Source organism: Rissa tridactyla, chromosome 2 (assembly GCF_028500815.1).
Source record: "Rissa tridactyla isolate bRisTri1 chromosome 2, bRisTri1.patW.cur.20221130, whole genome shotgun sequence".
In the NCBI taxonomy this organism is placed as follows: domain Eukaryota; kingdom Metazoa; phylum Chordata; class Aves; order Charadriiformes; family Laridae; genus Rissa; species Rissa tridactyla.
Window position 1 is genome coordinate 29692150 of NC_071467.1, and position 16322 is coordinate 29708471.

At 37.1% G+C, this 16322-nt stretch overlaps 1 protein-coding gene across 1 annotated transcript in view; it reads left to right on the plus strand.

Moving 5' to 3' along the window:
- Positions 1-16322, plus strand: part of CNGB3 (cyclic nucleotide gated channel subunit beta 3) — a 65872-nt gene that overhangs the window by 38925 nt on the left and 10625 nt on the right. The window contains exons 10-15 of the mRNA XM_054190859.1: positions 3515-3637; positions 11155-11296; positions 13218-13377; positions 13804-13901; positions 14958-15041; positions 15828-15946. Of these exons, the coding sequence (XP_054046834.1) occupies positions 3515-3637; positions 11155-11296; positions 13218-13377; positions 13804-13901; positions 14958-15041; positions 15828-15946 (726 nt within the window). The remainder of the gene's footprint in view (positions 1-3514; positions 3638-11154; positions 11297-13217; positions 13378-13803; positions 13902-14957; positions 15042-15827; positions 15947-16322) is intronic.

Sequence of the window (16322 nt, forward strand, 5' to 3'; positions counted from 1 at the left end):
AGCCTGTGTCAACATCTTTCTTCAAATACGTTCTCACCATGAACCTGGCATATACAGAAACTTGATCTTCCTCTGCATTGACTAAACTTGGAATGAGAATCAATCCAGAACAAATCTCAAATAGTGACTATAACTGTTGTCTGCTGCACTGTGTTCTCACTTTCTGCGTTTACTAGAAGAATTTTGGATCCAACTTAAGCAGTCCATGGTCCGTCATAGGCCCATCAACAGTCAGTAATGCTGCTAAGACCCAAGAGAACCCAGCTACTGTGCCACCATTTTTGTCATCTACTAACAGTGTCATCATCCCTAGTTTACCATGTGCAATTACTATGCCAACAGATTTTATTTTTCCTGTCCTAATTTTGGGCCATATATTGTTCCTGGGCACTGCTGCAGCAAAAATAGGAATCTGTTCTTTATCATTTTATTCTATTTCATAGATTATTGCACTTAAATGGTAGACTTGGAATTTATACATTACGAATGAGATAGTTTATGAGATTTAGAAACTCTAAAATTTGAAAAGGAGGTTGGAACATCATCTCTTTCATATTTTCATATACCTGTGAAATAAAACAAAACTTAGAAGTTTGGAAGGTCTGATAAAGTATTTTTCAGATGCGGACCTTCACAAAGCTCATTCTTACATTGCCCCCTCCTTTCACTTATTGAAGAGTCTTTTGTGGTTTGGTTTTGGTTTTGGTTTTGGTTTTCTTTGTTTAAATTCTTGTTGATACAAGAGAAGACTTCTCTGAGTTTCCACAAGATGAAGAAATCGCTTTTTAGTTTCTGAATCACCGCCTCCCTATTGTCTCAAATTTCTAGCATCATTAAAAAGAATTACTTTCATCTGTCTTGCTTATATTTTTTAAAGTTTTCTAATGTTGAGAACTTTTAAAATTAATTACTTTCCATAATATGTCCTTTGCTTTGGAGTCATAATGCAATGACCCTTCTGTATATCCTACTGCTGTGAGTATTGGGAGAGGCAGACTACTAATATGGATGGTTTTGAATCAAGTCATTAGTTTGTATATATCAATAATGTTGTGTATATATGGATTTCAAAGAAATGGGATCAAATTAGAATGCCCATTTTCACCCAAATAGATAATTTTGCAAAGGACAGAGTTTCGCACTGTATAAGAGTATGAAATGGGAAATGGTTCTTTAAAGGACAAGTTGAGAATGGGATGCATGTGTCTTCAAAATAGCTTAACTTTGAAGGAAGTGATGTTGATTTGTGTGTTGAAAAACAGAGTAGATGCTCATTTAGAAATGTTAAGACACACACAGCAAGACCTCACTGGTCCTGTAAAAATACACAAAGTGCTGGAAAGACAGAGCCAGTTACTCGGCAAAGCTCTTCTGCCTCGTTAGTTTAGACAGTTTTGTAGCATGGTACAGTTGGTCCATCCAACCAACCATGGACATTTGTGGTTGATTGCCACAAATGTGTGTTGCTGTTTGTGTCTTTGCTTCCTGGTCACAGACCTGCTTATGTTTTCCAATATTAAATCACTTGAAGAATGTAAATATCACAAATTGAATCAATTTTTTACCTCATACTCTTAAGAGGTCAGAAACCTGAAATGTGTGAAATAGAGCATACTTCATAACTCAAATGCAATTTTAAATCCCACCGAAGATGTGCAGAAAAACAATGGTAGAGCACATGGACTTCAATATTGCTTAGCATATATAGGGCTAACAGTATTGACAGTTTATTATCTATAGGCTTTCCCATCAGTGCATTGTTAAGGTTTGTGGTAGGAAAAAAAAATGCCTGCAGACTGTGCTAACAAAATGTTATATTTTGTATGTGCAAAAACACCTATTAAGTATGTCATGCCATGCCCTGATACACTGCTTTAAAACATACTTCAGAAAACACCAATTCGCAGTTTTAGAGGTGCTCATTGGTAAAAACATTTATATGGCAAAGATCTTTTAATTGGCTTCCAGAATGCATTAGGGTAAGGAAAGAAAAAGGACAAATGGAGAAGAGAGGTTGTTATACAGGAGAAGAGTACCAATGGGAGCTAAAAAGTATGAAAAAGATGAGCTGTTTGTATAAACTACTACATTTTATTTCAATGTGACAATGTTGTTTTGATCTGAGATCCTGGTATGGTCACCAATTGAGTGACAAGGCACCAATTAACTGGATAATGTCAAACTAAACTTCTACACAGCAAGTGTATGTGCCTGGGTGGATTATCTTCTCAAACTCATTAGTTTGAGCTTGTAGGAATAAAGCTAGCAAAAGCTACTATATCTTATCTACCCATTGTGGTAGATTCAACATGTACCTGGAGAAATATTATATATATTGTAGCAAAGGCTTTCAGCACTCACTCACTAACTTTACTCAGACGTCAGGAGGCCACTTGCATGGATTCAAAGTTGTGCATGAGACCCAGCATGGTCAATGTTGCAACATTATTAGATCACATTGGCTATCTCAATAGCTTGCAACCCTAAACAGAGCTTTCCTGGAAGCACACCGACATTTAAACAGAAGAGTGACACTCGTTTGTCAATATCCTAAAGAAGAAGAGTACACATAGGTAGATCGCTCAATGGCATGGAAAGGCAAAAGAGGGCATGCAACGGCACCTGAAGAACCAGCAAGGGAATGCATAATACATAAGCACCACAGAGGTATTATATCCCATTGACTCAGTTTATAGACCTAGCTTAGTTAGAACTTATCAAATTTTCATAAAACCACACACTCAGTTACTGTGCACTACAAACTGCATTGAATTCTATCTATGGCACATAAACTCATTAGCTACCAGTCTTCCTGTGTTTAGGTAAGTCCTGTAATTGTCCTGCTTATTTATCCCTTGCCTGTATAAATATTTGAATGGAGAGCTAAATCCAGGAGATCTTTCTTTTGATCCCCATGCACTGAACAGAGGATATACAATGAGATCATTCTTGTATTAAACAGAAAGCTGCTTGGTGCGTAAGTAGTTCATCATTGGTGTTCTTCAAAGAACCGGCCATAAGCATAAGAATGGGGATTAGGAATGATATACCTCCTACTGTATCCACTAAATCATACTATTTAGCAGATCTACTGGAGGCTTCCAAGCACGAATCTTGTAAAGCAGTTCATTTCTGACCTCAGACATTTCTTGGCTTTGGTTCACAAGTTTAGAGCCTATCTTGAACAGAGTTTGGCAAACACATTAACCCTCTAGCCTCATGAATATAGCTTCACATTTATGCAAATATTCATAGAAGTGAATTATAAAATCATCAGGTAACCATAATTTAAAAACTACCCTGTGTCAAATATTGTAGGAAAGATGTTTATTTGACTGTGGATAAACATGAGAGACAGGTAACTGCTAGCTATTTTTTCACAGAGTCAATACATGTGGGGAACTACTTATTGGATGCTTAATACAAACATTGTTGATCCAAAAAAGCAATGGGTTCCATATTAAAAGGAAGGAAAAATGTAAGTTGTTTTACAGGAATCTGTTTACTTTTATAGGGTCATTCGAACAACTGGATACTTGCTGTTTATCTTGCACATTAATGCATGCATCTATTACTGGGCTTCAGACTATGAAGGACTTGGCAGCACTAGATGGGTGTACAATGGCAAAGGAAACATGTAAGTTCTTTTCTCTTGCAAGAGCTTTTTGTTGATTTTGCTCCTTCCTGCACCCCCCTCCTTTTCCCATGCTTGCAGGGTATGCCCTTATTTACAAGTGCTTGGATAGCAAACTTTTAGCACCGTGACTGCTGATTAGCTGCTTTCATCACTAATACGTATTTGGAGGGCAGGTGCAGTGAATAATCAGTTTACCACTTTCAGCTTTTACAGGTTTATGAGTCAGTGCTAAGCACTAACTTAATTAAACATTTAGTAAGCAATAAGGGTCATAAATTAAACTTACTGATTGAATATGCACACGGGAGCTGTTAAAAGGGTTGCAGAACAATCCCTCAAAGGAATAAGAGGCACAGATTTTTTTTTCTGCCACACAACATTGTGTTATTAAAATGCAACGTTTTAGTCCGTCTAAACACCGTGCTGATTGATCTGAAAAAAAATTCCACCCACTTCCTCTGATCTTTTGAGAAGGTCGTGCTTAAACATGTGGCAGAGTGTCGCCAGTGGGAAGGACTGGATACTGGCTTGGTTTTCCACAAACTCCTTGTGACAGCACTAGGCTGGGTGCCAAGTAAGGGACATTCATTAAGATGATGGAGGGGAAGCAAGAGAAAATAGCTAAGTCATAATATATTTTGTGTGTAGTAATATAAAAACGTATCTAGCAGGTTCCGATGTATGAATGGTCATTCCTTTCAAAGGCTATAACATAGTTAAAGCCACAGAAGCTCAATTTATTCATTAATTACATTCTTTGCAAAACCACATATAATACACTACTGCTGTCATAAATCAACCTTTAAATAACTTTTCATGTTTCTCTTGGAAATGTGCTCCTCTTCCTTGTAATTTTGTCAGACTTCATGAGTTTGGTGTGAAGTCACTGTCTTGAAGGGTAAGAAAATAGCCTTTGAGAGTAAAACATACACTTTGCATAAAGCAGCACTGATTTTTTTATAATAAGCATTCTCTCAAAAAGAAAATGACATGGATGAAGTTTCCACACACCACTGAAATACGCAGCTTAAGTCCTGCAGTCAGACGTGCAAGCAGGCTCACGGAGCTCAGCGGGACCCCTTATGTAAGTGAAGTTATACACAGGTATTCATTCACAGGACCAAGGCTTGCAGAAATCTGACAAGAAAAATGCAGAACGAATTTCCGTTATAGCTATTTTTCTTAATGCCATTCTTGGGAATACTTGCCTCATAATTAAAAAATAAGGTAACTAAGACTGATCGACCTGAAAACTGTGAAAGTGGAGCGCTTACTTGAAGACTGATCTTCAAGTTTTTAATGCCTTTTCAGAACAGCCTAGAGAACAGGCAAGAAAGTCTTCCTGTTTTTCATGGACAAGAATATTTTACATTTCACCAGGGAAACAATTGATAGAAATTATTTGCTAGCTTGATCACAGACAATGCAGTTTTGCCCGGAGGCAATGGTCAGGTTTTTTAATATTTTGTGATACCTTTTCCATGAGAAGACAAAAACACTTCTCAAATGATGTCACACTGAAATCACATGGTATTTAGGGCAGAATTTTTTTAAAACAATAATAATAAACTGACAAATCAAGGTCTGCATTAAACTGAGGTGCTGAACGAAAATGCGTATTGAAATATATCCATGTAAGCCTCATTAAGCCATCAATCTACCTTATGTTGACATTGGTTGGTGAATGACTGACTTTATTCTTTTGCCCGTATCTAACTCATACTGGATTATACAGTCCCATGCACAGGGAACCCCAAAGAGTATCCCATGTTGAGCTGCATTTCATAAAGTGTAGCTTGGTATCCCACTAACAGCAAATGCCTTCTGTATGGCATAGTCATTGCTTTAGAGAATCAGGCATGACATACTGTCTGATTGTCAAATATTTGGGGATTTTTGAGGCATTGTGTGAGCATTAGTTATTATTGGAGATACAATGTGAATTTAAACATACGATACTTCTAGGTGTATTCATTTCTCTGGAAAGCAGAAATTAAGAACAACCCAGGACAAATCTGTCAGAAAATGTAACCAGAACTGCAGTGTATATATTATGGAATAGCAGCGCAGATGTAATTTCCTTTCACATACCAGTCAGAGTTGCCAATATTTGGAGCAAATATGTCATTGTTCTCATGTAGAATAGGAACACATTGAGAAAGAAGATAAGACAAACATAGTTTCTTAGCTAATTAAAAAAAAAAAATGCCAGTAAGCAGTTTGACAAAAAAAATCAAAATCCTAGTGGTCTTGGATTGCACTGACCCAAAGCAAATGATCTGATACTGATTTAGTTGCATGAATGTTTTATGTAGAATCCCTGCTGTGTCCACAAAGTTTCTAGTTATGGCCAAAACCAGTTCCTAAAAATGTTAACACTTCTAGGATCTCTTTTTTTCTTTCCTTTCCAGGCTAAAAAGAATACACAGTCAACAGTTCCCCTTATCAATTTGATTATATATATGTTTCTGAGCAAGCATACTAACTGGCGACCTTCAATTTATAACTAACAGCTGTACACAGCATTCAAACCACACACAAAGTTATCAAAGTAGCTCTTTTTGCAAATTTCTGCTAGCTGTATTCTTTTCCAGCTTGTGTCCAGGCTCTAAAGTGTTAGTGCCGGTCTAAAAGATTTGAGATCTTTTGCATGCCAGCCTTCAATTGAAGCTGGTGACTTGAAAAGTGCAAAAGACAGTCAGCTTTACCCTACTGAAACGCAGCCAAATTAGCCACACAAGATGTTTCCAGCTTTAAAACTGCACTCATGAGCTTGATATAATTATAGGCAGATAGACCTCAGTCTCTCCTAATGCATAAGGATAGCTAAGTGAAAAATTTGAACTATATGTGTTTATTTACAATCTAATTTAACTATCCCAGTAAGAGATAGGTTTCCCTAATTCCTCAGGAAAATGGACAAATCCTCTAGAATGGACAAATGGACAAAATGGACAAATCCTATTCAAGGCAGGAACATAATGTCATTTTTCTGAATTGTCCCATGGAAGTATCTGTCTCTTTCATCATTGCCCATAAAGGGAACTAAAACTAAGAAGTTAAAATTCTCATGCAACCCCTGCCTAGGTCAGCATTAACTTTAGTCAAACCAAATCATTACACTTTGCTCATGGTATATTTCTCCTGCTGTTTGCCAGTCATCCACAAGTAGTCTGCAAAATTATCCTGCAAACTTTTAATCAAGACATATATTTGCATCCTGCATATGTTTCTCTGTAGCTTGCAGCCTTCCTGCTCTGGGCGCAGACTTAGTGGATATCTGGAAGTCCCAGAAAATGGTCACTGTGCATGTCTAGAATCATAGAATCATAGAATGTGTTGGGTTGGAAGGGACCTTTAAAGGTCATCTAGTCCAACCCCCCTGCAATAAGCAGGGACATCTTTAACTAGATCAGGTTGCTCAGAGCCTCATCAAGCCTGGCCTTGAATGTCTCCAGGGATGGGGCCTCCACCACGTCTCTGGGCAACCTGTTCCAGTAACTCACCACCCTCATTGTAAAGAACTTCATCCCAATGTCTAACCTAAACCCACCCTGCTCTAGTTTAAAACCATTCCCCCTCATCCTATGGCTACCTGCCCTTGCAAACAGCCCCTCCCCAGCTTTCTTGTGGGCCCCCTTCAGGTACTGGAAGGCTGCTGTAAAGTCTCCCTGGAGCCTTCTCTTCTCCAGGCTGAACAAACCCAGCTCTCTCAGCCTGTCTCCATAGGAGAGGTGCTCCAGCCCTCTGATCAGAAGAACTCTACTTCTTTGCTATGCATTGCCCAACGTGCAGTAAGACTGGCATCTTAGAAGCTGTCTGGTGGGTATCAGCCATACATTGCACTTGCAATAGGTCTGATGTGTCACACTCGCAGCGCTTGCTGTACAGAGGCAGTTTTGTGCCTGCAGACAATCTGTGAACGCACAGCCCAACCCATAGGTCAGACCTAAAGCTTTCAGACCCGCTACTTGCTTTTTAGATGAAAGCTTTGTAGTTTACACCATTCTGTCAGAGATCATCATACCCACATCATACCCACTCAAGAAAAAAAGAGATGCCAAGAAGGAGGTCATCAGAAGAGGAGTTTATAAAGGCCAGCTCTTTACTCTGCTTAAACCCATCCTGGCTGGAATCTGAGAGGAGTCAAATGTCATAGCCCTGAAATAATGCTTCCCTGAGCTGAAACGAATGTGTGAACATCACCTTAAAAATCCCATAGCCACATGCACAAAGATTTGATTTACCTGTATTAACAAAACCATGTAAGAAGCTTAGTGTATTCTGAAATGGATTTTTATGAAGAAGATATTTCTATTGGCATAATATTACAAAGTATCTTATTTGCAGTGTTTCTGAATGTTTTCATACCTAGGACTTATTTTAGGGAAAAACCTAGTAGTTTAATTGCCTGAAGGATAAACACAGTCTCCATGTTGTGCAGAGGGAAAATCCCTTTCTTGTCGCATGTTGTTTGCTTCAACAGTAATTTTATAGCAGGCTAGTAAGCTTACCGTATGGTGAGCAAAGACGGTTTCCAGACACTAGCTAGTAGGAAGCAGAGCTGCTAATACTGTTGAAATACGGGTCTGTTTTTTCTTAAAAAATGTTCTTAACAAATTAAACAAATTTTACAACCTCATTTCTCTCCTTCTCAGGGAAAAAAAGCTGCTTTATGTTTCAACTGCGTAACTTTTATTTCAGATTAAAATAAAAACAACACAATGAGTAAATGGAGAAAACACAAAACCTGTGCTTAAGAGATAGTGAATATCATGTGACTTTGCCAGTAGAAAGTTTCTTTTGAAGTAAAATTACAGAAGGATACACTGTATTAACTACACCTTCAGAAAAGGGTGGGCAGGTCTGAAAACAACCTCTCACATTTTGGATATACAACACAGCAAAGAACAATGCGAACCCTAAACTCCTTTGAGGAGCTGCTTTCATTCTTTGTAGACATTCCCAGAATGAAAATTATGTTGTCTGTCATGGTGGACTTAGTAAGCCTGGCATCCAAGGCCATTGGGGTGAGGGAGTTGGTTAATTACTTTCATTTCCTATAGTAACCAGCACTGAAGTAATGTTAATTTCTTTACTTTTATATTCATAAATTTTACATGTTTCAAGCACTACAGAATTCTCAGTGATGGCAAATGAATACGATATTAATATGCTTCATATGATAATTTCCCTCAGACAAGCTAGAGACATCATTTTATGCTTAAATCCGCAGTTCTTCCAAAACAGATCTGAGGCTTTTTCTTACTATTTATTTATACTACAGAAGTCTAAGAGAAAGCTACCACTTATACATACTCTGCTGGAAGCTTGCATAGGTGATGTTTTTTTTTGAACCTGAGTGAAAATATTATAGTGGTGTAATCCAGCTGTTCATTTTGCATCCCTAACAAGGAAAAAACATATGATGGCAGATATGCAATGAGTTTTTTGACTTGAGGACTCTGAATGAAAACAGCCAGTTCTGTCTGTTAAATTCTAAAACTAGAAAACTATGGTAAAAGTGATGATCGTTACTGCATTTCAGTAATCTGCAATCAAGAAGAAAACTGACTTTGTAATGAAAAGCAAAAACCAATTGCTTGGTAAAGCCTGCCATTTTAGTGAAAGGCTTGGAAATACTTTCAAGTGATTAAAAAAAAAAAACCAAACCCCTCATTGGAACTGGTTGTTATTATGAGTTTATTTTGTCATATTTGTACAAAACTGACCCTCCAATTGTATTGTTACGTGGACCATTTATTAGTAGGAGTGAAGTTCATGTCTTAATAAGAGAAGAGTTTAAAAGTGGAAGCAATCAAATTAAAACGTACACCTTAAGTCTGCAAGCAGCTCAGGTGGCCTCACATTCAGGGTAGGCATGAGAAGATGCATGCTATTTCAAAACAAACATCTCCAAAGGTATTTCTTCTGGTTTGGGTTTTTTGGGGGGTTTTTTGTTGTTGTTGTTGGATTTTTTATTTCAAACTCAATAAAATTCAACAAATAGAAGGAATTATCATTGCTTCAGAAGCAATATTCATAGATGAAATAATAGCAAATCTCATTGTACAAGTAAGGAAAACGAACTTCCACTCGTAATCATTAGTGAAGTCTGATTGTACAGAGACTTAAGAAGTCAAATTCTAATTATTTGGGGCCTTTAAAAATATTCCTAAACCAATCACTTCTTAGCTCAGAAAAGAAGGAAATTATAGCACATTCACGACAATGGTTTGAACTAATTAATCCCTGCTGAATCCCTGCACCGTACGGGGGATGCTGCATTACTAGTGGTGTCATGTTCTACCACAAAATTTAAAACAGAATCTTATTAATGTCAAGGTACTCTGCGTATAAAAAAAAAGAATTAGTATGACTATCCTCAAAAAATCAAAAAAATTCATTTTGTCCAGGTCCATCATTGTTTTCACAAACTTGTGTTATCACACTAATAGAAACACACCACTTGAATGCAATGGGCTTTGTCATGCGCAAGGCTGTACAAAGAGGGCTGTACAGACAGAACTAAAAGTTTTTGGCCGAAGAGCTCACAATTCAGGTATGAGAAGTGAGAGACAGCAGATGGATACAGGGAAGAAGTCAGTATCAGCCACATGTTGAAGCAGAGTGTCGATGACTGACCATTGCTCACTGCTATATTTAGCTTCTAGATCAAGAGAGTTCTGAGAAAAATCTTGAAGAGTGTTAACAAGGTGATTTTGTAGCCATTGACGGACAAGTCTTCCCAGGCATGAGGGAAATCAGTAAAGAAGGCAAGAAAGTGTTTGTTAAGGTGATAGAAGGGGTAGTAGAGGCCAGCCACTAGGAGAAGTTAATGCAGGAGTCAACCTTTCAATGCTGAATAAATGAAGAGGTTTGGAGATGCTGGATTAACTCACAGCTTGTGGAAACTTGTAACTCCTGTTTGATATAACCCAGGAGGCAGAGCCAATGAAGGGTACTCAGAAGCAGAGGGAGGGGAAGACCGGCGTGGTTAAAGGGGTAGGAAAATGAATGGCCACGAGAAGGACAACACTGGATTTATTGTGCCCCCCATAAGGCTTCACATTGGTGTCATGAAGTGAAGCCATGGAAGAGACCTTAAGATGTGTGTGCGTCTAGTATGCTACAGATAAACTCTGTGAAATCTCTAACACTTTTACACTGCTTTTAACATCATAGCCTCTTCACTGGTAGCATTCTAACACTGTAATGTCCACCTTGGCTATTTGTTACTGAAGTCTTCTGTAATGCTGCATAGAGTTACTGGAGAACACTAAGTAACCGCTGCGTTGCCCATATATTCTTATTTTGGTACCAGTGAGAACATTCAGCCCAATATGATTTACATAACTGTATAATTTGTAAAATCATAACCCTTTATAAAAAATGCTGAGGTCTTTTGGACTGAAAAGCACCACTGCAAGGGGCGCCCAGCTCTGGTATGTATACACTTAACTTCAACCACATAAGTACCTACAGGCGGTAACAAAAAATGTTATCTGTATCCACAGGTATCTGAGGTGTTACTACTGGGCGGTTCGTACTTTAATCACCATCGGTGGCCTTCCAGAACCACAAACTCTGTTTGAGATAGTTTTTCAACTGCTGAATTTTTTCCTGGGTGTCTTTGTCTTCTCCAGCTTAATTGGTCAGGTACATCAAAAAAATCAATAACTAGATACGTTCAAATTACTGTAATGTAGTGATAATATATTCAATTTAACGGAGTTTAGTTCTGGGAAAAAGTTTAGCTTCCATCTGAATGTCCCTCTATTTAATTGTCATCCATACTTATTTTTCTGACAAATACATGTGTTTAATCAGTTCCCAGTTTTGTAGCCCTTTTGCACACATGCTGATTTAAAGCCAAGACTCTGCAGGACATGGATGATTCTCAAAACTATGTATAATTCCTTTTTTCTTCCTCACAGCCAAGGAGACAGCTTCTGACATTCACATTATACTGTTAAATCTGACATAAAAATTGCAATTGTAGGTATGATATTAATATGTAAAAATTAATTAATAATTCATGCTCAATACTCCTGCGAATAAAATGCTGTAAATGGAAATCCCATTATATTTTTCAAACTAGAATTCTGCTCGCTTCCATAAATTAAAATATATTTGTTAACCTGAAAATTAACTTTTTCCTATTTCTCTTTGTTCTCCTTTGGTGGGGGGGGGGAAGAAAGCTCATAGCACAGAAAAAAAATGAATATAACTGAAATATTTCTGGCTTGTAACTATTAAACTTGGGCTTTAGATCCATAGGGTGAAATATCTTGCCCCCAGAAAAACAAATGCCACGGTTTCCTGTAGAAATCATTCCAGACCTTTTGATTTGTACATGCTTGTTATTGAAAGGATTATTATGAAAAAATAAAGCTGAAAAATTAAATTTAATTTTTATTTCGGATACAGGATTTCAAAAGTTCAATCAAACAGTGAAAAATTATATATGTCTCTTGCTGTTTAGAAGTGCAGGAAGAGATAACCATCATGAAACAGACTCTTGACTATAGGATTTAAAATTCCTCCATGAACAAGAATTACCAAAAATAAAACAAAGTGTTTCTTATAAAATATTTCTTCTGGAAAACTACTGAATTCTAGTACATTGATCTAAACTTCAGAGTTTGCGTATGTATAATTTTTTTTTTCCTAAATTGATATAACTGTCAATGAAAGCACCATTCCCCAAGAAGATTCTGCAGATTAGTTTTTGTAACCGGTATAGTCATTTGCAGACTCAAACCTTAAATCTTAACACACAAACAGCTTCATCGCAGTTTGTTATAATTCCTGTTTATAAAGAGCCCTTACAAGTACTGAGTTATTCCTGGTTTGGCACACTTGCCTAAAAATTGTTATTCCTACTGCAATCAATTGCATCTCTGTAATAAAATGCAGAATTCAGCCCACCGGCACGCTAATCCTTGGCCACTGCAATATGAAGCTGTTCTACTACAAACACGTCTAGATAGTCATGCTTTTGAAGAAGGAATATCTATGAACATTAACTCATACACTTTTTAAAATCTAAATTACATTTGTATTGGAACGTTAAATGATGTTCCTGCACTAAAATCTTCAAGGTGACCTTTCAGGTCAAAGTGCATTTTTAGGATTAATCTAGATTCTCTTAACTATTTGAACAGTGGAAAGATCTTAATTCTAGTGGTGCCAGCTGACGTTATTAGAAAAATTTAGCCCAATTTGCTTTACTTCTGACTTGCATTGCACATCAAATGCGGAGTAGCTCTATTATGGATTTTTAAGAAAAGCATTATCTATATTTTTCATCCATGTCCAGAAATATGAGACAGAAGAATAAGCTAAAACCCACAAATGATTCCTTTAAAATCATAAACATAGGCTTGCCAACACAACTAGATTAAATCTGTAATGCTTCTAAAAAAGCGGATGAAGCCCCTATTCAAAACACGCAGCTGAATATATAATCAGTGATTTTGCAAACGAGTGTTTTATTCTTTTCATATGTTGTTGACAAGATATTCAAATCAAGGCTATTTTTGCTGAAATGTGTAGTAACAACCACTGATGTTTGCAGATGAGAGATGTAATTGGAGCAGCTACAGCAGGACAGAACTACTACCGTTCCTGTATGGACAACACTGTCTCCTATATGAACACTTACTCTATTCCAAGAATTGTCCAAAATCGTGTTCGAACCTGGTATGAATACACGTGGGACTCTCAGGGAATGCTGGGTAAGGCTTTCCAATTCCAGTTACGTAGCAGCTCCAAGGGAGAGTGGTTGCAGAGATACAGATATAGGGTGAAATTCACATTTCTCCTTTTCTGAATTGCATGCAAGAAGTGAGAGGAGGGTATTCACTTTACTTTAGAAAAGAAAAAAACTCTTTACTCTCTACTTTAGAGAAGAAAAAGCAATATGACGCTTACTACTTTATACATTCTATTCATTTATATGATGTTCTGGTTGTAACTTTAGACACGATATGTAACTTAAAAGACAAAAGCATATTAGCAGCTTCCTTATTTGAAATCATAAATGCTGGAATAGCTGGATTAAGTTATTTTTCTGTACAATGCTCATTTTTAAGGACACTCTTTCATTCTTCCTTTATATTTTCTAACTGAGTTTGCTTTTTCTTTTTTTGTTTCTTTTACAGATGAATCAGAATTACTGGAGCAGATGCCAACCAAAATGCAATTAGCCATTGCAATTGATGTGAACTTTGCCATTGTCAATAAAGTTGACTTATTCAAAGCAAGTAGTTTTACAGGAGAATGCAGAAATGTGTGGTATTCCTGAGACAGAAACCTTGTATTGCGCATCTTGCAACATTTAAGAACATGTTTGTTAATATGCAAGGCAAAATAGGCCTAAGAAGTATCTCAGTCAATGGAGACAAGTCAGGACAAAGCCTTTGAATTTTTTGTGTCAAAGCAGAGATTTAAAAAAAAAGGCAAATGAGATTAAGAACCAGACTTTTTGTATTGCTATATTAAAGCTGATGTTATCATCAGACTGTAAGTGATTTCAGAGTATAACTAACCTCAAGAATCAGACATACAAGACTGTATTTTTTAATACAGTCCACCTTGCCTTGCTGTATACCGCCTAGCACTGCCTGAGAGATCACTAGCGCTGTGTGTTCCAGCAACACAACTTTGATGTAGTGAATGCTACTTTTTAGTAATGCTTTGCGCAAAGGAGCTTTCTCTTTGTCATCACGATAGTTTTCCAGAAAAACAACTTAAATGTGGTAGTTAAGGTTCGATTTTTGACAACAAAAGGCAGGAGACACTAACCTTAACACTAATTTGTTTGTTAGGATAATTGCAAAAAAATCACATAGTATCTCTGTATAAACATTACATTCTGCATGGTTTCTGACATATTCGCTGAAGACATGGAATTCATAGATTCATACCAACATTTGACATGATCTGTTTTTTTTTCCCTGGAACAGTATTAAAAAAAAAAAAAAATCACATAAGAGACCCATAAATCTGTGAACATAGCCCTAACTGAGCTTCCATAGCAAATTTAGAAGTACAGAAGCTTAGTTCATAAAAAGTGAAGAGATGTTCAACCCAAAAGGAACTTTTTAAGTATCTGAAGTGACAATTCTTTCAGTCTTTTCTCTGCTCTAAAAGCTGATCCTTATGATATTTTGAGTCTGCATTCCACTTATGAATCCCTGGACCCACGATCCCATGGATCATTCATGGGTTGTTGGGTTTTGCTGCCCAGTGTAAGCACTAATAATCACTTGTGTTACTGAATTAATAGAGCAATCAATTCTAACTCTTTTAACAGGGGTGCGATACCCAGATGATATATGACATGCTGCTAAGGTTGAAATCCATTGTGTATTTACCTGGTGACTATGTCTGCAAAAAGGTGAGCATTGTTTTCTCTTTCAAAGAATAATTATAGTATATATTTTAGAAAAAGAGTTCACATATCGGTCAACAGTGTCCTTTAAATAAAATTAATCCTCAATGAATTCGGTAGCATGAAAATAATTAAGGTACTCTTTGTAATAATAACAAAAGTGCTCTCAAGTTTCAACTTAGAACAAGACAATATGGTTTTTATTACTTATATTATCAAACATAAAATTATAGCAATATGGGAAAGTAAAATATGGCTTATCTAATGATACATCATGAAGTGTTAATATTTAAAATGAAGCAAGTTTATTTTTTTATACGTATATACATACAAACCTAGCCTACAGATTTCAATCTATGATGCTCTGCATGTGCTTCGTTTGTGTATTCAGAAACTAGTAAGTGGAATTATCAAAAAATGTAGAAAATACACTTTTTAGGCCATGAAGCATAGGCTCTTTTGCACTTCCTTGTTATTAAATATGCTGCTGAAGTCCTTTAGTTGATGGAACAACTTGAACAGCTGATGGAAATGAACAGCTACAAACCTGATTATTATCTGGTCTTCTTTCTCCAAGCTGGCCTAGATAGTTTTACTCCTGTTCAATTATTGTCCCACGTCACAGTTATATCTGCCAGAGTCAGTCCTTGCGCTTGTGCTAAGGAAAAGTAGCGCAAACGTTTATTTCTCCATCATACCAGTAAACTTGTGTATAAGAAAGCGGAAAGATATTTAAAGAGTTTGTCAGATCATTTTAATAAAACATGAGATCTTATGTATTTGTGTTCCCAGGGAGAGATCGGCAGAGAGATGTACATCATCAAACAGGGTGAAGTTCAAGTCCTTGGAGGCCCCGATGGTACAAAAGTTCTGGTTACACTCAGAGCAGGAGCTGTATTTGGGGAGATCAGGTAGGTCCACTGCTATTTTTAATACTTTCTTTAGAACTGATCAAATAATCAATGGTTCTTTAACTCCTCTGTGGCAAGCTACCACAGCTATCATGGCAGGCTAGAAAGTTGGTAGAAGCAACCACGAGGACACTGAGCATGGCGATGCAGGTCAGCAAAGGAAAATCTAAGTGAGCATCAGAGACTAATCCGGCAAGATCCAAGACCCGTGTTGTGGGCAAGGTACACAGAAATATACAGACAGATTTATCCTTCAGCACTTCAAAGATTTAACACATCTTCCTGTTCTGAGGCCTGCAGTACAGCAGGAGAAAATGCATTTTCTTGCCTGTATAGTACGAGCAGGTGCCCTTACACAGCAGATGGTAAAAATGAT